Source organism: Dermacentor variabilis, chromosome 6, assembly GCF_050947875.1.
Source record: "Dermacentor variabilis isolate Ectoservices chromosome 6, ASM5094787v1, whole genome shotgun sequence".
Lineage (NCBI taxonomy): Eukaryota > Metazoa > Arthropoda > Arachnida > Ixodida > Ixodidae > Dermacentor > Dermacentor variabilis.
In genome coordinates, this window is record NC_134573.1 from 87296762 (window position 1) to 87324192 (window position 27431).

At 43.6% G+C, this 27431-nt stretch overlaps 1 protein-coding gene across 1 annotated transcript in view; it reads right to left on the bottom strand.

Annotated features, from left to right (window-relative positions):
- Positions 1 to 11820: 11820 nt before the first annotated feature.
- LOC142586205 (thiopurine S-methyltransferase-like) overlaps positions 11821 to 27431 on the bottom strand; it is a 35973-nt gene continuing 20362 nt past the window's right edge. The window contains exons 4-7 of the mRNA XM_075697456.1: positions 20925 to 20999; positions 15965 to 16056; positions 14623 to 14667; positions 11821 to 12781 (exon numbers count right to left, since the gene is read on the bottom strand). Of these exons, the coding sequence (XP_075553571.1) occupies positions 12672 to 12781; positions 14623 to 14667; positions 15965 to 16056; positions 20925 to 20999 (322 nt within the window). The 3' untranslated portion in view covers positions 11821 to 12671. The remainder of the gene's footprint in view (positions 12782 to 14622; positions 14668 to 15964; positions 16057 to 20924; positions 21000 to 27431) is intronic.

Genomic DNA, 27431 nt, shown 5'->3' on the forward strand with positions numbered 1-27431 from the left:
TGCCTTTTATTACAGGATTAATATGCTACTGGACATAACCAACTTGCCCTACACCTTGAAATTGCACTTTAAGGTCGTATTACATTAAAATTTCAAAATGGGGTTTTAGTTCATAATAGTATTTACTAACGCAACCTCGTCGCAATGTAACTCAAGATGTGTTCTTATAGATCATCTTTTTGGCTGCAGGTTCATTCATAAATAAATTTAGTGGCAGCAGTTACAAGGAAAGTTTCTAAAATGTTCTCTATCACCTGAGAAATGGAGAAACGAATCTATCAGATGCCTTTCCCCCAGTAAATACACAACTGCCGGCATGTCTTTCCTCGTTCACAGCCATTAGGCTTTTATCATTTCAAAATTTTTGCACACTGAATAATGAATGCGGAGGTAAAATTTTCTTACTGCTTCGCGAATCGCCGAGTACCACTGCTTGTTGAAGTTTTACTGGAAAGTCACACCTCTACTTCTTCTATAATGCAGTTCAATTCGCTTCAGCTTCATGACATTAACATCAGCTGTATTCGCATGATTTATCGCTCCTAAAGTTCAGTTTCGTTACGGAGTACTGGGAAAACGTTTTCAAAAGCGCTGAACTAAACGCGTTCTTCTTGCAAATTTGTTTTCGTAGGCTCCTTTGATGAACGGAATTTTCTACAACGATATGCTGCCAGTCAACGCGTCCTCTCAGCCTTCTTTACCTGCAAGAATTTCCAGCACGTGATGTAGAACTCGCACATTTAGCGTTGGCAATGTCGGGGTAATGAAAGGAAATTTCTGTGTCCAAACTTTTGTGTGGTGCAAGCTCAAGAAGCGATTGTTGTAACGGGATATACGTCATCAGCGCCATGTTTTGCATATCTCCCGTTGCATTTAAAGTTGTTCCAGCCCGTCGATACGAATGATGCGAACGATGCGAACGGAGAAGCGACGCATTGGATCGGCTATGGAACGCGAAAATTTTTTCGTCGATGGATCTCAAGACTGGCAAGTAAAAGTCGACGAGAACCATCACAAAAAGACCACTTTCATCACGCGCGACGGACTGTATGAGTTCAAAGTCGTGCCACTCGGACCGCGCTGAGCGCCTCCAAGGTTCCAGCGTGTGATGGACATGGTGTTAGCAGGGTTGCAGAGGCAGACATGTATCGTCTAGTTCGAGGAATTTCAGCGATCCTCTTAGGTGGCTTGGGATATACTAGAGGACATTAAGACATCAGGGATTCCTTTGAAGCCAGAAAAGTGCGGCTTTATTGCAATAAGGTCCTCTTTTTGGGCCACGTCATTAGGGAATCTCGAGTCTGCCGTAATCAGCAGTAGCCATCAGCCATCGCTAACTTTCCACAGCCCACTGACAAGAAGGGAATGCGCCCATTTGTTGGCTTGTGCACTTATTACAGGCGCTTCGTCAAGAATTTTCCTCGCTTCACCAGGACCTTTCTCACGAAATCAGACCTCGATATTAGGTGGCAAGTGCCGCGGCGAAAAAATATTTCGCTCGTTATATGCAGATCGAGCTACTCCTAACACTATCCAATTTAAGAAAGTGCAGCGCTCATTTTAAGGTTCCTGCTCCAAACCCATCTATCCCATTGAGAGGTGGTAACTTTCGTGCGCCCCACTACAATTGTTCGCCAATATTATCAGAATTCTGTTTTCCTGCATGCTCTCAGCGCGTTTTGTGCCCTCTATATGACCCGTTTTATAATAATACATGTTTTAGAGCGGGGTAGAGAGCTCCTATTGCGCCAGAATTTTGCATGAAAAAGAACATGATGGTATTGTGAGGAACCGCGACCTTGAATCAATCATTACCGCCTTTGCCCGCACCTTGCTCTGATGAACACACCTAATAAAGTATGTGTGCGGTATTGTATGATGAGTCATGTATCTATCAGCAACGCTTGCGCGCTAATTCGTAGCACAGGCTTCAACGTCACGCGATCGGAATTCCGCAGGCAAATTGCACAAAGCTACCGGATGCGATGGGACAATAAGCCTAGAGGACCTCGTCAATACAGAATCCCAAAGACTGGTGGTCTCCTGACTGGTACACAGTATGACCAAGTGGCCCACTTTATTGCACCAATACCTAATGGCAAAAGGTGGAGGTGTGCATGAGATAATTGCAACAGCGCAGTGCACACACAATGCAAAAAGTATGACGACGGCATGTATATTCCATGATTCAAACCATATCACACTATATAAGTGCTCGACTATTCGCGTTGTATGTTTTTTGTGATGATTCATGGCTTGAAATAAATGTTTATCACTTCGCGTATTTTGCTGTAGCGTAAGGGCCCAGTGTGACCATATGGTCTGGGGCTATATTTCAAAAACTAATTAGGCAAGAGTAATAATTTTTTGTATGTGAATTATTAGTACAAAGATAAGTTAATATGTAGGAGTTATTTCAAGATAGCAAGAAAAAGAAGAAACCGGTCCCTAATGGCTTAAATTGCAATATGTGACTTAAACTATTATTGTATTTGACTTAAACTGTCAAATACAATAAGTGCATTCATGCTATTTTTGTTGCATTTGTTTCGATTTCTTATGCAATAAATTTCCCCCTGTTTGAAAAGTCCTGCTCCATACCTATATATATGTTTTCTGGAGAAGGTTAACTTTCAAATTCCAATAAATCTTAAGAATGACTGCCCTTTATGAGTACGATTTGCTCAGTAGTGGTGGATTTGGCCTTTATTTTGACCACCTGAAGTTCCTGATTGGGCTCTCAGTGCCCGAGGGTTTTGGCAGTTTGCCCCGCTCGAGATGAGTCCGGCGTGGCCACCAGATAGAACACTTCTGCTCCTAATTTGCAAAGCGACGCCATACACAATACGTCACCATGGCTGGCTGGGCTGCTACTCTGGGTATTCATATTGAAATGCAGGTCCGGCAATAGAGATGATGACTACACGAAATGTGGCTTATGTGCCATTCGTCCCCGCCAGCCAGAGTTTTTCGGACTAAATATAAAAGAGAAGCAGGAGTACCGCAGAGGCTGACTTTTGCTGGATTGATATAGCTAGAACTACAGACAGTTTTTTATAGATATGTTTTCTTTAAAGAGTATGTAGAAAGTTCAGAAAAACCGAAGTAAAGACGGGGCAGCCTGATGCATAATCCGGATGCAGTGAAGGAAAAGCCAGGTTGCGCTGGGAAGAAATAAAATACAAGTGGTACTGGGCTAAATGTCAGCGTGTTCAAACAAATAGTATTATATGGCTCGACAAATATCAATATTTGTTTGCCGGCTCTTGCAATGCAATCGAACGGAATTTTTCACTTACTTTGGCGTACATAATATTGGCATGTGTAAACATACAATACACCTATATCAAGCTCATCTTCATTCAGTGAGGTAATAATGCAACGTTTAATTGACAAGCGACTTGTAAAAGAGGTCATTAAAGGCCGAGCCGTCGTAGGGGCAGCGCTGCACCGACAAAAGTCGAAGGTGCCAGCTCGTCAGCCAGCCGGGCGTCGTCTTATGGGAGCAAGTGGCCCAAGGGCGTGGTAATATTAGTGGTGGGCAAGTATATATAAAGTTCATGGTGTTTACAATAATCACACATGGGTTGCGAGTAGAAAATGACTGTTTGCGAACCCTATTTTAAATGAAAACAGAAAATTTCAGTGTTGGGGCTCATAATAATCATTCCCAGCACCTTAAGGGTAAAGTTAACAATAAAGAACTCGAAAGCAAAACTCAAAGGAGCTGTGCTTGTAATCATTGCATAGGCACTCGAAGTATGGGGCTAAGCAATAAAAATTGTTATGCAACGAAGTAGGCAAATCATTATAGACGTAAAGGTGGAGAGAAAACAGTTATGGCGCCTAGGTAAGGGTCTACAAGATAAAGGAAGAAGAGACATCGACTACGAAGTTGACCCATCGCATGGGTAATAAATCAACATAATCCACTCTCACGTGAAGCTTGAGAGCAGATTTCATTCCTGCCACTGCGATATTTATAAAATATATTGCAGATGCAGACGAAATACAATCACTTCTAAATCTACATTGTTCATAAATAAATCTTATTTTACAACGAAACTGTTGTTTGTCCGCGACGCTTAAAAACATGTGTGCTATCTTGGGTGCAGGAAGACCTGAACGATGCACCGGCTTTGGAGATAATAAGGATCATTTTAAGGGAGATGTGCAAGAAGAGCTTGAAATCGGGCGGGTAATTATATGACATGAGAATTAGTTACATCTCACTTTCCTGCATGATAGAATGTGTTCTATAAAAGCATAGTAGGTAAAGGGGTTTCACTTGAGAAATGCCGAATTTTGTTATGGTGCACGCCATAGTCGGGGCAACCGCATAGTTTGATCTCGTTACGTTGTTAACATTGAGAGAACTTTTTAGTACAAGGGCGTTTCTTGAATTTCGGCTGCGTTGAAACGTTGTAGCCGGTGCCCGTATCGACACGCGGCCTTTAGCTCTAACACACAATGTCACGTGGGCATTGAATGTTCGCCCGACATTTTGACTCAAATGCATGTAATTAGTTTTCGCTCTGAAACCAGCAGTGTGAACATATCGAACAATATTCTTATATTTTCTTTTATTCGGATGTTACATCCATTATAGGTTGTTTGACGTCATTTGATGGATAATTGACATTCAGGAAATTCCTGTCAACGTAGGCTACTGTCCTTTGTATCTGCGTTACTTTATCGTATGTGTAAATAGGAATGCATTTTTGTATATAAACAGTACCTTGAAAGGCTTGCTTTCGCATCGACAAGTTCACCTACGAGGACACTTCAAAGTGACGCATCCGACGACAGGTGAGAGGGCGCTCACTACCGAACGCATTGCCTGCATTGCAATACGCCGAATCAGGCACCAGTATAGAGGCTAACCTTGGATAGTGATATTCTAGATGTATCAAAGTGGTGTGTCATGAAGTTAAGTTGTTGAGTGGTATGTTAATAATATCATTGGGGGCAGGAATATGTTATGTAGAAAGTAAGAGCAAAATTGGAAAATGAAAACACCATATATTGCCATACTTCACTGATTATTGACGTTTAGAAGACGCAAGTGCTATACGTACGTTTGAGACTGTTTTCGGTTATTTAGCTTATCATGTTCAGTTTGTGCAAAGTATAGGCGGAGAAACTTTGCAAACAACTATGTTCTCAGTTTTTCACGGAACACAAGTCACATAAATACGAAAGTGCTTCGAGCCCTTAGCGTAACGGGGTAATAAAATATAAGCTTGAAAAGTTTATTTGTGATACTAATCTGCTTCCACATTATATTTTTCTGCAGCACAAGTCAACATGAACCGCCTGTTTGGAATGGACCTTCTGGTGGTGGTTGCCATCGCAATAGGTGGATATATGTAATTGCATTCTACATAAGGCTAAATTTCACACTGTATGTAAAAGTGAAGCATTCGATAAATGGGGGAAGAAGCTGCAATATAATTTAGTATCCACAAATCATACTATTTTTTCGCGGAGCTGCTCTATGTTTATCATGCATTTGTACTTTTGCAGTCCGTGAAATAATAAAGTAGTTTAGCATATTCCGTACTGTTATCGTGCGTATGCACGATGCTCTAAACGTTCTTCAAGAAATAAATCAAAATATACTATCCTTTCAATACGAACGTTGACAACATTACCGTTCAAAAGAAGGTACTCTGAAACTAATAGGTTTCTCATAATATTTCCGCCAAAAGTCCTCGCTGATACGTTTTCAATCGTCTCTTAAACATATATTTAACTTGACAGGGTTTGAACGTGACCTCATTTGTATGAATTATTCACAAACTGCACAAAAAAGCACAGATATAAAGGAGGAAGGCAGGACAAACACTCACTGCTAAGAATTGGTTTCGTTGCACGCACATTAATGTGTAGCTTGAAAAGTAAGGCGAGTTGTGGTGAAGGAAATACGGGGGAGAATGAAAATCTCAGACACCGATCGGTCTCAATAACAAAGTGAATGAATACATCACAATTAGTGCCGGAGAAATGTGTACTCCTTGTTGCTGAGGACGACTGAAGGGGCGCAGACGCCTGACAAGCCCTCGCATATCATCGTAAAGGTCTCCTAGATTTCACGAGCATAACTGGCTCGATGCCTGCTCAGAACATTCAAATGCTTATTCTGCCCCTCTTTTACGTCCCCTCAACAACTCTTCCTTTTCTGGAAATATACTAGTGCACGTACATTAGAACGAAGTGTTGGCATGGAGCACTCGTACTGTCTTCTTAAAGTCTAGTCCGTGTTTGTTGCGCTGTTTTCTTTGATGGATATATTTAACAGTAGTACGCATGCTCTACGTATGGTACGTACACTGATATGTTAGGCTCGTTGGGAACACGAAATAGAAACTGAGTCAAAAACAGCACGCCGGCGCTTTGCTTTCTCATATAATTTCTCCATACCTTTCTCTGGATACAGATTTTTTCCTGCTCCGTTACCGGAGAATAAGATATCTATTTGGTGTTTGCGCCCTAGGAATAAAACATATGAGACCAACCATTGTAGACGTTGTATCTTTCGATAAAGAGGTACTCATGTTAATTATCGGTGGGATTAGGCCTCAAACTGCTTTCTCGTTCGTTTCAGCTGTGATCACCATGGCACCTAATGAAGCCCTTGGCCTTGCCGGAGGTGTCGGAGGCACCGGCGGTATTGGTCATGTGGCCTAGAAGTGAAGTATCGATGATCCTCATTCCAACCTTTGCTCTGTTCTTCTCGGATAGACCGGCGTGAATGCAATAAAGAGCTAAGGGCAAAAACATTGTAAGTGTTTTTATATTTGGAGCTGGTCAGATTCGGCAGAAGCTATCACGCACTTTGTTCTGTGGGCAATCACAACCCGATTATCACATGGTCATTGTGCGCGTTTCTGGAACTCAATTTGTGAATACTAAACTAGCCAGAAATCTGTCAAAGGACGAGGAAGATAAGAATTCTTTCCACTCACTCCTGTTTCCCATTTCCCTGTTATTAGAACTTTTAATTAAAATTGCAGCTGTTTCCCCCTTTGATTCCTTGTCTTCACAGCTTCTAGGCTTAACCTTGTGGTAAGTCATGGTTAAAGAATGGGAGAGGCGGCCAATCTGAAAAAGTTTCGCCAGTGCTCCCACCGCTTCGTCACTGTTGTTGAGTTGCGAGCGCTTTGCGAAACCTTCCAGTGATGTTGTCCAGGCACATGGCACCGCGGCCGTTGCGAGCATTGCAGCCTGTACTTTTACCACTCGGGCATATTAGAAGGGGCGTCACGTAGTAGTATCACATGCTAGATAGGTGATAAATGACGCTCTTTAGTTTCTGTTGCCTAATACATAGAGCTTGGAAGGATTTGCTCTTGCAGCGTGTCTGCAAACCGGTTGCTCGTGCCTTAGTGCTTGTGGGCTTAGTGTAGTTGATTTGTTTACCTGGATGGAGAGTAGGGGCAAAATTATACGTAAAATTTAAGAGGGCCGATGGTATAAATGAACAATTTTTTATACATTCATGACTAAGCACCTCTTTGATGTCAATGATAAACAATCCTCTACGGTGTACCAGAAACTTCAGTATTAATGTCTGTTAACCATAATAATATTATTATTCATAATATTAGTAATATTATTAGTAAGAATTTCATTATTGTTACGTCTTTATTGAAGTTACTGTTTCCGTTCCAGAAAGAGCGATCGAAAGTGCTAGAAAATATAAAGTACACTGTAATTGCAACGCTGAATGTTATTGACTACGGTTGCATTCATGCTCAGAAGGTTTCCTTTCAAGCAGGGGTCTTATGACTAGCTAGCTAGAAAATATTTCAGGATTATACAACAAACATGGATATGAAATGGAAGGACTTTGCGGCATATTGATGGGTGTTGTTTATATGCGGCAACAAGCAAGGAAAATTCTCTTCTACATTAACCGTGTTAGCCACACATGTATCAAAAACTCCAAGGGGGCGATCATATATGTATAGCTAACTTCATCAACGATCAACTGCCCGTAAGAATGCGCAGGTATGGAAAAACGAAATCGAAAAGCGGAGCACAAGACCAAACGATAAGAAATGACACAAGTAAGTGGTCAAAACTTGCATTTTGCTTCCGCAGCAAAAGCCATAGCAGCATTTATGTTCATTTACTTTCGCGCGCTTAGTCGCAGCTTCCTTATATCCGCCCGAGCGTTTTTATTTCATATTGTAACGCTGAACAGTTATTCACTTTAGAGCTTATTCTAAGTACTCTCGCTAGATAGAAACCATGTCGTCAATAAAATGGTTGGGTTCCTATTTTTCAGAACGTTCTTTTTCAGCGCAGTAGGACGCTTAAATATATTGAAGCAAAGCTCACCGTCCACGGATCAATTAGCTATCCCTTCCTGCTTAAAGTATCTTAATTTCTTTGTTAATAAGCTCAATACTATGCACAATACTACTTATGAGCAAAATGTTTTTCTGCTGTAAACCAGAAAGCTGGAATTTTCACGCTTGGGAATAATGGACGTTCGTCCATCACAATTGGAGACCTGTGGCGGAACAGTGGTAAGATCGCCCACCCATTTCTTCTTTTTTTTAATTCCAAGCTTTACACAGCCCAGTACAGTCATTTTCATGCACACCTGTAAACGTAAGAAAGTTTTCCGAAATATACCGACCTTTACGAGTGCAGCGAAAGCCTGCCAAACGCATATCTGGGCCTTTAAGGCAACCTCCTCACATGGGGAGATTGTCTTACGCAACGCTTTCTTAAAAAAAGGAAAACGTAGTCCACGTAGTCTAAACACTTTTTCTCGCGCGAGATTTCCTTACAAAAGAAAAACATTGCCTCTCAACACAAGAACGAGTGATTTATTTTCTGCTTGATGCTATGCAAGCATATGGCGATACTTTACAAGGCGCACCCACAACGTAATTTTCGTGCCACACGGGTACAAAAAAGCCATTCATTCATCATTGCCTTTAGCTCCCTCATGACATTTTTTTTCGGCGGAACTGCCACACGTGCACATTTCATGACATTTACTGGGGCGATGCTGTTAGCAGTTTCACGAGGGATCAATTTTAAGGTACTAAATAAGAAATATCTATTTACAAGTTCACCTTGTGCCTTCAATAACAGTGAATCCTAAAAGCAAGCTGGCTACAGTGCTGTGATATTTATTTTGTTGCCCTCTTTGAGAACGCTGCAACCGACCGTAGAAACTTCGGCTATTCCAAGTCAAATGCAAAGCCCAAATGACATTAGGGCGAATGGTATTGTGTTTATCTGTGTGGCTTTACGCAAAAAGCATTAAAATTTGAGGTATAAACAAAGTAAAGACATTTTCTGTGGCCGTGTGACATAGGTATATGTTACAATTTGCTTTTAGGGGAGGCATGACCAGTAAAAATAAAATATTGTATTGCAGGATAGGCTGGTGCGAAGAGTGTTTGTGGTGGTGCGAATTATCCTGGATTTTTTATTATTTCACTGTATCACAGCATTCTTTTTCGCGTACGGGTGTAATGTCATCCTGCTGCCTGTGACTGTAACCAGGCTGTCATTTCTACCTGAACCGCGGCATGAATGACAAAATGTTTCATTTCTAGAAACAATTTCAGGGTGGCTGGAGACGTAGCAGGGCAAGCTTTGTCAACACTGCTGTGTTTCTCGAAGAAGTGCAATCCTTATTTAAATAAATGGGGGCACCTTCGCGTGACATTACCGCATAATACATATCTTGTTTTATTTACAAAGATAACAAAGACAATCCTCGTCTAAATGCACTAGAGAAAACGTCGGTCTTGCCTTCCGAGTACTCTACCAGGTTTTTTTAGCTCCAGGTCTCTTCGTTCCGGTTCAGTGAAGTCCTCTGTGCTCATTGTTCCTAGGAAGGCGTCGTCTTCCGCGTCATTTTGCGACGGTTGGTCATTGGGGTTGAGTCATAGGTAGTTGGTATCAATGCTTCAATTCCCGATTTATAGACGACGGTGATGTCAAATTTCTTAAGCCTCAGACTGCACCGTGAGAGGCATGATGGGTCCTTTATATTTGCCAGCCAACGCAAGGCATGGTGGCCGCTTGCGACTTTGAAGAGCCTGCCGCATAGGTAAGGGCGGAATTTTTTGGTAGCCCAGACAATAGCAAGCTATACTTTTTCCATTGTAGAATATTCGGATTACCCTTTGGACAGCTACCGGCTAGCGTAATAATGACCGCTTAAACTCCACCTTTCCTTTTGACTAGGACGGCGCCAAGACCTAGGTTACTTGCGGCAGTGTGGATTTTGGTGTTGGTGTCTTCGCCGGAGTAGGCTAGCACGGGTGGTGACTGCAGGTGCCGTTTAAGGCCTTCGAAGGATTCGGCTTGCGGCACTTGCCCCCTAATATCGACGTCTGATTTCGTGATAAAGGTCCTGGTGAAGCGCGGAAAGTTCTTGATGAAGCGCCTGTAATAAGTGCACAAGCCAACAAAAGGGCGCATTCCCTTCTTGACAATGGGCTGTGAAAAGTTAGCGATGGCTGATGGCTACTGCTGATTACGGCAGACTCCAGATTCGCTAATCACGTGGCCCAAAAAGAGGACCTTATTGCAATAAAGTCGCACTTTTCTGGCTTCAAAGGAATCCCTGATGTCTTTATGGCCTCTATTATATCCCAAGCCACCTAAGAGGATCGCTGAAATTCCTCGAACTAGACGATACATGTCTGCCACTTCAACCCTGCTAACACCATGTCCATCACACGCCGGAACCTTGGAGGCGCTCAGCGCGGTCCGAATGGCATGACTTTGAACTCACACAGGCCGTCCCGCATGATGAAAGCGGTCTTTTTGGGATCGTTCTCGTCGACTTTTACTTGCCAGTCTTGAGATCCACCGACGAAAAGATTTTCGCGTTCCATAGCCGGTCCAATGCCTCGTTTATCTGTAGGAAGGGGTATACATCCTGCTTCGGCATCTTCTTCACTCAACGACAACCGACGCAGGAACGTAGGGTTATGTCCTTTCTCTCCAACAAAACTACGAGATGCCCACGAGCTTCTGCACGGCTGGATGACGTCGTCGTGCAGCATTTTATAAAATTATTGCCTTGTAGTTTCATGTTCTCGCGTCAAAACTTAGTGAGGGCTCTGACGGAGTGGTCGAGCGCAGTCTTCGGTTATTTGCGTTGCTTTGTACTTGGTGTGGTGTTTTTTTTTTACCCCCGATGACGTTGAAAAGCAGTCTTATTATCGTCGGGAAAATGTTTGAGCTGTTGCTGCTTACTCATAGGGAGACCTGCATTTGTTATGAAGTCTGTTTCTGGAAATATGGCCGCTGACAAAGGTGTGGCAGAGTCTGAGAGGACAAACGCATTGCTGGTTTCCATTACTTTCTTGATGTATGCGATCTTCATCTCCTTGTAAATGTGTTCGAACTCCTGGCTGAAATTTGTTAGCACCACTTCCGTTTTTTCTCCGTGATGTCGAGAAATTTCTCCTGTGACGCAACTTTGACGGTCCAGCAGTGGAGGATCTCTAACAGTAGCCAATCTCTTGCATAGAACTTCCTATGTTTAGATGTTCATAAACTAACTCCTTGTCGTTATTTGAAAGAAAAAGCATGTCTTTTTTTTTGGAAGTATCAATACTTAGACCATTTAATTATCTACACTTCCTTATTTACTCTAGCGTAGCATTACAAATGATATTTAAGTATCCTGTCTTAATTACTCAGTTAAAAAAGTAACTATGGTTCCCTGTGCGGAAGTTCACAGTATCGTTCGCCCAAATTCGGACAGCCAAGAAGCAATTGAAAAAGTAAAGAGTCATCGAATGATTCATTTCTTATTGCCATGGTGTTTAGGCCATTTCAGGGAAATATCTCTATAATATTGAACCACACTGCTTGGGAAACTTACGCCTATCGTTTTTCATGTGATGTTCTGTAAATCAACGAGATGCTTCCACCAGCTCATACTAGCTACATCCACGGGTAATGTATTTTTTTTACTAATTATCAAATGTTCACGCCATTATACGAATATATAGATCCACACTGAAATAAGCTTTTTCCTTGCACCTCCTACACCATGCAAAATTATATTACCCTAACGATAAATTTCCATTACTTCTTTTTTCTTTTGTTCCCTGCCTCTCAGTGATCATCCAGTTTTTATCTAGCATTTTCAAAAATTCTTGAAAATTGCCTGTGGCAGCTAGCACAATTCTAGTCCATGAGCAAGTCTACTCGAAGAGCCGGACATTACTTGCACAATCGAGAAATTAACGGAAATTCACTACTTACATTTTAAATAATTGCATTAAGACCCACATTCGAGTTTACGTATTTTAGTGGACGCGACTGCAAGGCATACACACAAAAAACGAATTGTGTGGATGACACCATTTACGAGATATTCGCCGTCAAACTTGCGGTAAAATGCGTTGTAGCCCTACTCACTTTTTAAAAAAAACGCCTTTTGATGCATTAGTGCACAAAAGTAACCGAAACGCCAATGCATGTCTCCGCAAACTTCTGAATTTACTATTTTGAAGCTGGTGTCTTCCGGGAAAGTAGTTCCCAGTGGATCCGCCTTGCCAACTTCACGGATTCAATTTGTAAATTCCAATAGTCTAGAAAACATGGTAATGTATGAGCAACGCAATTATGTTTAAACAGATGGCACGTCCAAACAATTTGCTCCTTTACGGCTTTCATGGGGTCATGTGCCAGAGACAGGAAGTATATGGTCCACCACCCTGTACGAAGGGCACCGTCTCTTGAACATGGCTATCCACGAGTGCAATCTTCGCAGCCGTATCTCCTGCGAAAAATGTGATGCGGTGTTAGTGTTCTTGCAATCCCCTTAGCAGTTCCTGTAATTTAGGTGTAGTGAAGCATGTTAGAACTACACTGTGAGTTTAGGTAGACTAGTTCGTTTCTTAATATGGCTGTAAGCACAGACGCAGAAAACTACAGTCAAGGAAAACTAGGGAAAGCAGCTGTAGGCCAAATTTTAACAAAATATATATAATGCCAGCCTTTAACCTTCACTGCATGCTTGCGCCAGCAATGCAGGCCTGTAGCAGCATTGTAATCAAGAATAAATAAAACATTTCCATGCAAGACACTGCACTATACGCTGCTACAAGAGAACGCAAACGCGTACATTGGAAGCACAAGAAATAAATTGCTCAATGCATAGGAGAAGAAACACAAATACAAAAGAACCGCAGTAGTACTAAAAACAAGAAATGAAAATCTAATAAACATAAACTAATAATAACCACTTGGCGGAGCTAAGCCCATTTGTATACCATAGAAGGATAGCATGAACACTATTTTTTAACATTATTCGAAGATTTCCGAATAAATGGTGTCGAATAAGTACATCGGCATGCGAAAACTGCGGTGAATAGGCATATTAAATTTGTAATGCTACACTAGTATTCTTATGCAGAAGCGGTTTAGAACGTTACTTTGAAACCACGTAAACACATAAACAACATTCTGTCATGGAGACCATACATAGCCTGATATTTTTTGGATACCCAAAGGACGACTCCAAGAGTATCCTTCAATCTTGCCGACTCTCTCCTTCAACTCGTTTTAAATGCATTCCTACATGCATGATGAAGAATAAAGAGATTCCTTGAAATACCAGGACTAAGTAGTGCTTGCCGACTGCGACATCGACAGGGCTGTGGCGCGATATGGTGGCGAGAATTTATACCAGTACGCCGATGCTTCGAGATCTGGCTGTGGGACAGATCCTTCGCCACGCAATCATGAGGCGAAACAATGCGGAAGCTCATTGCGATAATAGGTGGATCATAGGCAACATCATTCTCATCGACGGGCTGGCACAACTTTATATGCAATGGGAGATATGCAAAACATGGTGCTGTTGACGTATATCCCGTTACAACACTCGCTTCTTGAGCTTGCACAGCACAAATGTTTGGCCACAGAAATTTGGCCACAGAAAAGACATGAAGGCAGTTGTGTATTTACTGGCGGAAAGGCATCTGGCAGATGATTTCTCAGGTGATAGGGAACATTTTAGAAACTTTCCTTATAACTGCTGCCGCTAAATTTCTTTGTCAATGAACCTGCAGCTAAAAAGATTATCTATAAGAACATATCTTGCATTACATTGCGACGAGGTTGCGTTAGTAAATACTATTATGAATTAAAACACCATTTTGAAACTTTAATGTAATACGACCTTAAAGTGCAATTTAAAGGTTTAGGGCAAGTTGGTTATGTCCAGTAGCATATTAATCCTGAAATAAAAGGCATATCTCTTCATATTCGATTGCTAACGCGTCGGTCTCCCCTAGCCGCAAATCCTTAGATCTCCACCACCGCCTGAGTTTTAATAATGATTTTATTGTTTAAAAAATACCACATCATGGAAAAATTATCTACGTTTCTAATCGGCCGTCAGATAGCAAATCCTAAAAAACACAACACGACATCACTATGGCAGTCGCAGCGCTAGCACATAAGCATGGCACTTTATAGCCAATTAATGTGAGCGATGAATTTATCAAGCTGTCTTTTCCTCAAAATGTCAGCTTCGTGGCCCCAATAAAAACGTCCTCAAAATACAATGTGTATGGTCAAAATGAAGCAAGGTGTGTGATTCAACAAGATCCTCACCGAAATATTCTCTAAGGGCATATTCTCCGGCGCTTCGAGGCCCGACTGCAAAGAAAATAGGCGTAGTATTATGACGGACTTGTGAAGTATGCCATTAGAATGCGCTAGAATTAAAAGGTAAGTTATGCAATTCACACCTTTTGCGCTGAATGGTTTAGAATAACTACATCGTGGGAATTTCTACAAACTACACTGGCTTTTACAACGGTAAGCCTGAGTGAGCTCCAGATATTGGCAATGTTGTGTTGGAAAACATTGAGGTTCATTTCTTACAATTATTTGGCATTGTTACACAAACAATTACGATTCTTGCCTCCCTGGTAAACTACAGGTAGCTGCCAAACCACCATTCGCTCTCAATCTGGGTAATTTTAAATCCAGCACTAAGAACCTCAACCGCGCTCTCGCTCTCGGAAACCTGTTTTAGCCACCCGTTCCTTGTTGGGTCAAGCTGTCACCTACGTTGTAAGTTCGCCTCGGTAATCGCTTTACAGAAATTAATTTATAAAAATACAATAAATTCAAAAAGGAAAACGTTGGCGGTAGTGCGTTTTGAAACTACAACCCCAAGCTCAACGGCCGAGTACCTTAACCACTGGGCTTAACCACTGCCTCCTAGATGGCAGGCCTGAGCGCTCTGCATTATGACATCGTGTTACATGGGCTCAAATTCCTAGTGGCAAGCCCGGCGTGACGAAATCGGAGCCATCAAAAACACTGTGGCTTATTGGGGAGTGTCGCAGTTAGGCTCTATGGCAAACGAACAAGGTAGCAAGATGTCTCGGATCGCACCGCCTTGCGCATTACTGGAGACGTTGGCCAAGCGTCTCAATGCGTTCACTTGCCCGCGAGGAGTTCATAACTCAAAGAACTGCTCAGCGGCATTATATTGGACATTGATGCTTTTGAAGGCACAACTCATGAGATGTGCTTAGGTGTCCTCGAATTTTTCTGGCCATTGTACTACGTCGCAGGTGGATTGCACCGGGAGCCGGGCTTCGTGGCGCTGCGCGTGTAATCAGGCAAATTAAAGAAACGATTTGACGCCAGCTCTTTTGGTTCGCGGTGCCATTGTGAAAGGTGAAAACAGAGCTAAACTAATATTACGATCCAAGAGAGCGCTCGGATGTAGCGACGAGCAGTAAGGTCCAGCTAAGAAGTAAATAATGTCCAGATGCTATTTAGTGGCTGGCTTGCGTTGTTTTTTCATGCATATTATGTCCGCCTGCGCGGGCAGTTATACTGCAGTGCCGTGATTCGAGTAAACATTGTGGGCCTTGTTTTTATTTTTCGAAGTAAAAAAAAAAAAGAAAGACAGTATATCAAGCAAGGTCAGACTCACACGTGTCAGCAATATCGGGCGTATCATAAACAACCGTCCACATGCCGTACGAGAAATCTGGGGCCAGCAGATTCTTGATTACTGCAGCATATCTGTTGAGAAGCATAGGTTATTAAACTGTACACTTAACCCTCCATTCTGGACAATGTAACGTAATGGAGTTATAGAAACAGGCACCAGATGACACCACTGTCTTCTCCAGTATTACTTAATTCTTACAAACACTGAAGTCTGCTTACGAGTACATGTGACAATGCGAAAGCACTATAGCGCTTGTCAACTTCAGAATCTTATTGACGCGCTAATTTTATACAGGCATGACGTAGCACCACCCCCACACCATTAGCTACACCATCACACGTCCAATGACCCAAGCACTATGCCGCCACCACACTGAGCCAGATGGCTGCGAGGTCGTGTGTGCGATGACGCACGCATCAGGCACACCTTTACTCTAAACGATAGATCAACTTGGCGTCGTGGAAGCGTGCTCTTCTCGCACCATGAAGGCCAAGGTTTGATTCCCACCAGCCGCAAGCACCAAATTTGTGCTCAAAGCAAATAATTTACTTTGTTTACACGAACCTCACCTGAAAAAATTCGCCTCAATGCGAGCGTGTTCTCGAAAGTGCTCCCGTTTGACGCCGTCTGTCGTTTTTGAGACCATGTTCCGACGCCGACGACCTCACGCCGACAGCTTTTTGCGTAATTCAGCATTTATTACTTGCGCATTCAGATAATTGAATACTACAAAATATTTCTCCAACATCCAGAGAGAAACTCCAAAGGCAATTATTTTCAAGCAGCATTCTGACTGATGATGTTAACTCCAACAGAGTTGCATTCGCGCTTGCGTAAAACGTTTGCACAAGTGAAGAATATGCGGATTCCACAGTCGAGCAGGGATCACATTGAGCGAAATTTCTAAAGGTTTATTTTTATGTAAAAGATATTTCGTCTTAGGGATATTTCGCAAGTAGACGCCACACGACCCAGTTGGACATATTTTAACTTAACTTTATCTCGCTTAACTTAACTCGCTCCACATAAACCAGTGACGCTCGATCATGCACTTGCCACGCATGACATCAAGGAAAGAAAGCGATGGTATGAAGGTCAACGCATGATTAAGACGCAACGAAAATAATAGAACGGTGACGGCGGGATGACGACAACAATGGCATGACCACACTAGAATCAATACGGGAGAATGACGACGATGGAATAACCCGACAAAGACAACTATGGAAGGATGACGATGACATGGCGATGACAGAATGACGATGAAGTTGGTGTAACAACATTGGCATCACCACCACAGGATGAGGATGGTATAATAGCGATGATGGTGGGACACTGACGGCTTGAAGACAACGAGATGTGGTTGCTAGAATTATACCAATGGTATGACGACGACGGCATGACAGGGACAGCGTGACAAAATGTATTATGGAGCCGAAATGGGACAAATGGTTCGACATTAATGTGATAACACCGCTAAAATAATTACAAGGAGGTCACGACCACAGCGTGACAACAATGGTGTGACAATGCTGGAATGAAAATAACTATATGATGGGTATGCCCTGACAACAATACGAGTAGCTACCCCGAAGTTACATTGCAAAGACTACGGTAGCATGGCGACGATTGCATATCGATAATCACACTGGCATTACGACGATTAAACGGCGCCGACGATGACTACGGCATGATGACCATGACCATGTTGGACGGACGACGAAGGTAAGACGATGGCAGCATTGCGAAAAAGAGATCTTTATCGATCTTTACGACGACGAGAGCATGAGGACAATAATATGAATATTCCAATAGAGTTTCGATGGTATAACATCGATGGCATGATGACAACGGTAAGGCGGTGCTGGAAAGACGACGAACATGCAAGGATGATGGCGTGTCAACAATGGCATGAGATAATGGAACGAGAAAGGTGGAATGACGAGGAGAAAACGAAGGTGAAGGCCTGACGGTAAAGATGAAACAACAATGGGATTTCGCTAGAATAGCAGCATGGGCTTGTTGGTTTTTCCATCCTGGTGTTAACATCACAAAACATAGACGAGGCACGAGACGAGACGATGACACCACAAGCGTTTACTTTCAGCAACGTTTATTTGGAACAAACACATCTTCTTATGCCATTGCCCACACGTGTCGCAATCACCTGATGGCACATCGTGTGAAATACGCACTTTTCTTTTTTTTGCACTAAAGATAGTGGTTGTACTTGCAAAAGTTCATGTTCTTTTTTGTCAGTAACAAGGATGGCATGTTGACGCATTGGTCACGAAGTCTAGTAATCTCGGCTCCTTCAATTACCTCCCGGAATACAGACGCTCTGAAGTGCTTAACAAACACAATGGCCAGCTGGTCGGGAGATAATTGAGGCAGTCGAGATTACCAGGCTTTGTGACCAATGCGTTGAGCACGCCGTCCTTCTTACTGAGAAAAAAGAACTTGAGCTTTTTCATGTACAACCACTATCTTTAGGACAAAAAAAGAAAAAGTGCGTGTTTTACGTGATGTGGGACCACGTGACTGCGACACGTGCGGGCAATGGTATAAGAAGCTGTGTTTGTTTCAAATAAACGTTGTTGAAAGTCAGCGCTTAAGGTGTCGTCTTCTTGTCTCTTCTGACTTGTCTACGCTTTGCGCTGTTAAGACCAGTAACAATAGGATGGGACCTGTGGAGGGACTAGAATCACCACAATGGCATGCCAATATTAAGATGGCCACGAGGGACTAATTACGATTGAATAACGGCGACTACTTGTTGGTGTTCCAGCTCGCATCAGCGCTTATGTGCACGCCTGTTGGCGCGCGCCGCCTCGATTCGCACTATTTGCCGTGTTTCTCTCGTACCGACATGTCATCGACGACAGCGCTCGTATGACGACCTCGGAATACCACAACGGCATAACGGTGATTCTCTGGCGATGACGCAATAACAAAAATAGTATGATGGCGAAGGAAGGACGACTATCAAATCGCAATGATGACGTGACAGTGTAGGAGCGCCCGTCCGCATTTATTTGCACCCCCTGCCGCCGCTGGCTGCCTTGATTCTACTGCATATTGCATTTATTGGCACTATATTCGGTTTAGGCCAATTTTCTGAGACAGCAGGCAAGAGCCAGCATTGATAGCTTTGGTACAACAAGAACTGCGTGATCAGGATATTATTTTTGGTACGACTCATGTGGTCGGTTACAGCTATTCGGCATGACAGCGGCCAGCAGCAGCAGCAACAGTTATATCGTAGGAAACGGTAAAAGCTCCGCCTAAAAGATAAGGCCTCTATCCTATACATTTTACATAAGCAAATGCTACCTTCTATGCCAATTCTTCTTTTCTTAATGCGTAACTTTCTTTTCAGCATAGCACCTTTGACCGAACGTACAGGGTTTAGGATTAGTTGAAGAAAGTAAACTTCGAGCTGTGCAACCTATGCCATTGCGGGTAATCTCTCAAGCCACCTCCACTCCCTTCACCGCAATTAGGCTTCTCGGCGCACAGTAGCAAACGTTTCAGAAACGTTGTGCTCCTATTTTCCTAGCAAGATGAAGCAGAAACAAACTCACAACATTAGAATAGAGCCGACACGGTGTTTCAAAAACATAGCATTGAAAATTTCTAAATGTTTTCAAGGTGCCAAATATTAATTTTTACATGATACACCCACATTACATTAGGCACCTAGACCATAATAATTTGAGGCAATATTTAGATCCCTAAATAGTGAAATTACGGTATTCACATTTTCAAGTAAAGCGCCCAGGAGAATAATCCTAATTCTGATAACGGGCTTGAAATTTTGAGTTATGATCCATCGTCTTTTTTTGTAGTGCATTTTATGTATTTTTCTTTTGTGAGATTATCAGCGTAGTTATGACTGCAGGATCCCTTGCTATGTTTCATACAAGCGTGATAGGCTGGCAAAAAGAAATATGTGATAACGCTGTAACACTACTTTTTATGGTCTCTAAAGGATCGCTCAAGCACTTTCCCGAAGAATCATAGAATGGCCTAGCTATTTCTTAAACGAAGTCGTCTCACATTTGTCATTCCTAAAAACTTTTCCAAGCCTTCAACTGTAAATGGAGTTATCGCACCAATGTCTAGCTTTCTCTCTTTTCTTGCGCATCTGCTAGCGCTGAATGATGTTCAGCGGAGAAGCCAAAAAGGCAAAGCGCAGGCCAATACTTGAATGTCGCGCTGGTGAAAGGTCTCATCGTGATACCCTCTGGCTCCGCGGCTGAATACGCTATGCAGCACGCCACTGCCATCTGGGAGGACACGCACAGCTATCACAGATATGTGCAGTGCAAATATGACATGGCTCTGGGGTGTTTTGAGATCACAGAGCTTTATATTATTCATTTATTTAACTCATAATTGGAAATTATGCATTACTGAGAATGCACGCGTGATCGCAGTATCAGCCAACACCGTTTGTGGGTCTAGCTGCTTTAGCTGACGCTGCATAATGGCTTCGCAGAAGCGAGAGCAAGATACTTTTTGCTGTACTTGGCACAACAGTGTAAAACCCCGAAGCACGCAGTGCAGTGTTATTTGACTCACGTCTTCATAGGAGCCTTTATGACAGATAGGCTACGTTTCTTACTACCTTTCTCACACTGCTATTGCAAGAATATCGATTTCCATAACGTCCAAGGCTAGCAGCTGACTGGCTGTTAGCACGCCTTCAATAAAACGTTCGAACACTAGATACTTCATAGGAACTGGTAACTACAACGTGACAAAAAACGTTGGCATTTCAACAATGTATATTTAATGCTTCTGTTGTGTTTGAAAGAATCCCTTCGTGTATTCGCGACCTCCTGCAAAACGAATAACTTGAAGATGCTGCAAAATATTTTTACTGTTGTCGCAAAGTTTTTTGGTTTGTAGGAGTGTAATAAAGGTATTTTTTTACCTGGCACGGTTCTCGACTCTCATGGCTGTAAATCCAGATCTATCCCAAACAATGTCCACAGTTCCAGCGCACTCCCTGCAACAAAAAATTCAGACATAGAAGGTTGAACAAAAAAACAGAAGCTTGAGAGCCTGCTTTTCTAGAAGAATGTTCATGAGAAAGTTATTGCTAGCTTTATTAATTGAATATACGTAGGGAATACTTACCCGCAGTTTATTAAGTTAAATTGTAATAGCGCGTATGTACGTAAGGAGCACAAGCGAAGGAGAGTTGGAAGAGAAAGAGGAAGAGGGGGACTGTAGCTGGTCTGGCAACGTTGTCCCATCCAGTGCTTTTGCGCCGAGCCATCTGAATAAACGTCTCACGCCTTCTAACATTTCCGGTGGTAGTCATGTTTACCATGTCTGCCAAAAGAACCTTTTCTCTTTAAGTCGTCGCCTTAGCCGGCCGTTTGCCATCGCCACCCGACAATCCCACTGAGGCAGGTGTTTCGACGTCCTCACGTCTTGGTCTTTACCATCGCATAGCGAGCCACGCTCTTGCAGAGGGAAAGCTGGAGAAGTCGTCAATGAATCGCTGACACATTACGAAAGCGTGAACAAGAGCAACATACGGGACTCGAAGTCACAATTTACAAATGTGTTCTCGCTAACTGACACCGCGTCTTCCTGGTACCAGCATCATAAGGACACCCTGACAAACTGGAATGTTTCGTTGAAGAAATGACACCACTGCCAAGAAAAAAGCGTTCCCAGCTGACTGTCGCCCCAAAGGCTCAACTTGCTGGTGAGACTTACACCACGTATGTTGAAGAGATCGTTAGGTTGTGTAAACAGGTAAACGAACGTATGTCCAAAAAAGACAAAGTTGGTCATCGAATCAAGGGGATCGGAGAGAGTTTCTACAGTATCCTTATCGGCAAGGATAATTTGAACGCGTTTTCTGGCGTGATACGACATTGCCGCACCTTTGAAACTTTGAAGATGCGTCGAATAACGACAATGTTCTACCGGTTCACCAACGTATTTACGGTTGCAACCGAAGACGGGATTTCGTTGTCGGACCTGATCTCAAGGATACGCCATGTCGCTCGTGAAGGGAAACTCTGACGCGAAGTTCCGCAAGTTCCTGCCCATCATCAGACGCTGCGTTCTCACGGAAGGCTCCTACCTGGCAGTCGGTGAACTCCACGCACGACCTCAATTAAGCGGTAACTCCACGTGCAATGAAATCAACGTCGCCTCGGCCTGGCTACCATCCCACTCTCGTCACACCCGCCAATATCGACAACCCAGAAGTATTTTAGAGACAGAGACTGGTGACGGTTATTCTCTGTATTCCCATGTGCCTGCCTATTTTGAAGATCCATGCGTGAATCGACCTCCACGTTTCTGTGTGTTATTGCTGCGGTCATCCCGGCTACATCGCACGGCTCTTCGGACCCCGACAGTGACCTCGGTGCGAGCAGCCGCTGTGCGCCCTCAGCGCTATGACGGACCCCCCAGTGCTCCGTTGCCGACCTGCGCAACATCAGGCAGTGGTTTCTGGCAATGAAGCTTCGTGAATTTCTAACCGGCATCTGACTGGAGCTTGACACCACCACTGGCGCCTTGGACGCGCTGTTCGCAATCACCACTGTGGCGCTCACCACCGCTCCCCTGGAAAACTAGCCAGGTTGCTGAAAATTCGTTGTAGAGAGATATACCTCCTTCCACTTTTATTTCAGGAACAAGGAGCACATACTTTTAAGTGAGCTGCCGGCAATGTCATTGTTGGAAGTGGGTGCAAGTATTTCAGTGATGCGTCTTGTCTTTAAATGAGAGCTACGCTACAAGGCGATGTTTAGGTTGGATCAAGCAAGAATGTTCTTTCAAGTGGGTGGCGAAACCTTGTGTCCTGACGGTGTGTGAACTCGCGAGGTATCCTTAGGTGATCGACATTTTACTACCGAATTTGTAATTATATCCCGGTGAACGCATGATGTAGTTTTAGGCCTTGACTTTTTGAAGCATTATGCCGCTACTGTGGAACTGGGGAGGTTTCAGAGCGCGGCAATATTCCATTTGGACTTCAGGACAGCAGCCTCTTCCACGAAAGTGCGTTTTCCTTCTCTGGAGATACCACAGTGCCAGCCTTGTTAGTTGTCTCTGTTCCTGTGGCTTGCGTCAGCACTACATACGCTATGTTTGAAGCCACTGTACAGCCCATTCTTTCAGATTGCTCAAAAAAGAACATTGTGATCCCCCACATCCTAGTGCAACTGGATCATGGAAATTCTGGTTTGGGCTGCGAATTACTCAGTTGAGCCTGCGATACTTCTTGACGCCTTGAAAAGCTCGCTGCCTTCGAAAAAGATGCGCATTTGACAGTGGCGCCACTGAGGGATGTAGATTCACCAGGCGAGGTGAGAAACCTTGGATCTACAGACTCCTGTATTCTTCGCATGCTCAACAAGTGACTCAATGCCAGTGAGCACCATTCCTTGACCGATGTCAAGACAACTGCGCGTTTTCGACTTTTCACAGTATGCCAAAGCTTCCTTGACCTCCGCACCTCGTACGAGTCAGAGGAGCAAGACATGTACGGCACATCCAATAAGACAAACGTCTTACCGAGTCTCCCCAGCAAAATGCAAGATAACATAAGCGATCCTAACATAAGCGAGTGACCAAGTTCACGAAATGTTTTAATAATGAATGTCGTTTCAGGAGTCGTGGCGGCCTTGGCCAGCTCCAGCGACACTCGTTAAATGGAAAGAGGGAACATGGCGATTCTTCGTGGCTTATCGACGCCGAAATACAGTCACTAAAAAGGACGTCTATCTTGACGACGAGATTGACGACGTTCCATTCAGCCTAATACTTTTCTTCAGTTGACTTGCGCTCAGGCTATTAGTAGATACCGATGGACCGGCGGACGGAAAGAAAATGACATTTGTGACACAGGCTGGGCCATAATAGTTCAATGGAATGCCTTTCGGGCTTTGCAACGCACCCGCAACTTTTGAGCGCATTAGGGATACAATTGTGCGTAGCCTAAAGTGGCAGATTTGCATGTGTTACCTAGATGACGTTGCACTTTTTTCATCGCACTCTAAGTTAACACCATAAACGCATCGATACTGTTCTCGGCTGCATAGAGAAATCTGGGCTCATTCTGAACTCAAGGAAGGGTCATTTCGGTGAGCGACAAGCATTGGTGTTACGTTATCTTTCGGATAAACGCGGCATCCGATCTGATCAACAGAACACTTAAGTCGTAAAAGAGTTTCAAGGTCTATGGTCTGTGAGGAGCTCCGCACTTTTTTGGGACTGTGGTTTACTTTTTCGCCGCTTTATTCGTCGGTTTGCTGATGTTGCCTTAAGATTGACATGTATTCTACGAAACGATGCACCCTTCGATGGAACTGCCAAGTGTGATGACTCTTTTGGAGAGCGTAAGCTCGTTTTGACGTGACAACCTATTCTCCGACATTTTGAGCCTTCCGCACCAACCGAAATTAATACAGCTGCTAGCGATCTGGCATTGGTGCTGTTTTCTGCCAACGCTTCTATGCCAGAGAACACGTCATTTCTTACGCCAGCCGCTCTCTAAGCAAGCCAGAGCGTAATTACACCATGATCGAACAGGAATTTGTTGTGGTAATCTTCGCAGTCCAGAGGCTTCGTTTATACTTGCAAGTATGGCACTTCACAGTCGTCACGGTCCACCAATCGTTCTGTTGGCTCGCGAATTCGCGTGATCCATCTGGTCGACTTGCGCACTGGGTCCTCAGACTTGAAAGGTATGAGTTCACTGTATAGCATAAGACCAGCCGGCGTGACGCTACGCTTACTGCCTTTCAAGGATGTCACTTAGTTCCACCGACTGCGACACTCACAACGTCAACCATTACTTTTCTTCCCTGGCATCTGCCTTTCCCAACAGCAATGTATTCAAGACTGAACAGATGAACGACCCGAGTTTACTGCGGGGCTTTTCCACCACGCGAAATTCTGCACTAGCACATCATTTTTGTGTTCGGGATGGCTTACTATGCAAGGGGAACAACTCTACACGTGGTGCACCCTGCTGTTAGTGGTTACGGAGAGCCGCCGATAATCCATTTTGCTTATCACGCACGATCACAATTTCGGTGCACGTTAAAGAACCACAGGTGGTCCAAATTTCCGGAGTTCTCCACAACGGCGTGCCTCATAAATAAAAAAATGGGTTTGGCACGTTAAACCCCATATTTTATTTCATTTACTTAGCATGCACAATGCCGACCACCTCAGGCCACTTGAGATCGGTGCAGATTCGGTACATGGATAAACAACGCTTTTATTAGCCTAAAATGCGTCATACTACCGAACAATACGTTGCCAGGTACACGACGTGTCAACATCATAAATGCGCGAGCAAGGCGCCCGCCGGTCAGCTTCAGTTTCTGCTGCCTCCAAGCTCCCCTTTTGAGCAGGTTGGCATTGATCTACTGGGCCCTTTTCCCCTATCCTCCTTGCGCAACGGCTGTATAGCTGTGTGCGTCGACTAACATAACCGTTACGGTGAGACGGTAGCCATACCCTCCGCCACTTCTGGAGCGGTCCCTCTTGCTCCACTCCATCATCCTTCGGCAAGGACCGCGTCCAGTGATAATCAGCCAGCGTGGCCGCAGGTTCACCGTGCATGAGGTTGAACAACTACAAGGCTTGTGTACTTCTACCCTCCGTGATTCGATGTGATGCCATCCCCAAGCCAATGGCCAATGTAGGCAAGCGTTCGGGTGTTCCACCCGAACGCTTGCCTACATGATTGCAAAGTATGTCACGTCAGATCATAGGAATTGGTACGACATTTCGTCATTTATGACGTACGCTTTTAACACTGCGAGACACGAGACGACTTCCTACAGCCTTGTTTTCTTCTGTATGCATGTCCGCCTCGTGGAACTCTAGTCACTATCATCCCGTTGTCGACTTCTGAAACCAATTGTATAGCTAAGACACTCTGTCGGGCCGAAGAGGCTTGTAGGCTTGGTCGTCTACTGCCGTATCTTACCTTTGATGTAGCCTTCTCAGGTTACATCAAAGGTAAGATATGGCAGCCACCGCCGGCCCATTACCTATAGCGCTGGCAACATAAATCTAGTTGGCGAGCCCAGTACAAAAGCGCGGTCTGTGCACAAAGCTTTTGTCACACTATGATGCCCCCCTTGTGATACTCGACCGTATCAGCGAGGCGAACTATAACATAGCGCGCCTCATCATCAAAGGCCGACGTTCTTCCCGGATTCAAGTCACGCATGCCGACAGGCTCAAGCCATGCACCAAGTGCAAAGGAACCCGACTCTTCATCTGCGCTAGGATCAGTGTAACGGCGCGTTAGTACGGAACGGAGGGAGAGGTGGAAGAGAAAGAAGAGGAAGACTGTTTTTCGGTGTTGCGGCCTCTTCCTATCCAGTGCTTTCGCATCGAGCCTTCTGAATGAATGTCTCACGCTTTGTAACAATATTATTTCCCAACCGATCATCTTACACTAACTGTTATTTCTATGGCTTTTTCTTTTATTTTTCTGGATGTTTGCGAGACCTGTATGGGGGCATAAGGTTACATTGGTGTAAGTAGATATCGGGATTGGCGATTTTCAGCTACAGTAATAGCTTTAGTATTGATTCAGCGTCAGAAATAAGGGGACTTTCGCCACTCTTCAAAATTTTCTTCTATGTATTAATTGTGAAAAAAATGTTGATCCATGTTGCAGCAGAATATGTGCATTCATGTGGCTGTTAAATAAGCAACTGATGAGGAAGCTGTGAAGGTGTTTTGACTGACGGTACCTTTCTGTCAAATGTTGCGATTTGTGCGCACCTATGTGTGTAAAACCTATTGTACGGATCTACCAAGGCAAAGCTGATTCTCAACTTCTTAGTTTGTGCAGATAACGACCTTCGGTCCAATTTTTCTACTGTACCGGTACTCTGTGAAACTCGTCGAATCATTATCCAGCCCAACATTGGTACCTTTAAAGAGACTTCTTTTGTCTCCCCTGCAAAGTGTGAACTATCGTGGGCAGGAGCCTAATGTAACTGGCTCAGTAGTTGGCCACAAATCTCAGGCCGCCAAACAAAATAATATGCAAACCATAGTTCCCGCAAGTAAGTACTGTTCTTTAGGTTCATCGAACTTGAAAGCACAGGACCACAGAGCTGTCAGCTCTCAAGTACAATAAATTTTCGACTATGTGATGAAAATTTTCTATAGCATCATGGACGTATCTTTCTATAAACTGGCTCTCCAAGATGCCGATGCCGACAATGGGCACGTCAAATGTAGAACGTTACTCGGTTAAGTCTTGGATCAGGAGTAATCGAAATACCTAGAAGGAAATAAATATAAATGATGTATTTGTGGCACCTAAATGATACGTATACATCATCCCGGTGTGAAAAACACAGATCTATAAAAGGCAATAAAACTTTTTGATATAAATACACTTTCCAAACAGAAAGGAACTAGTTGATTTATT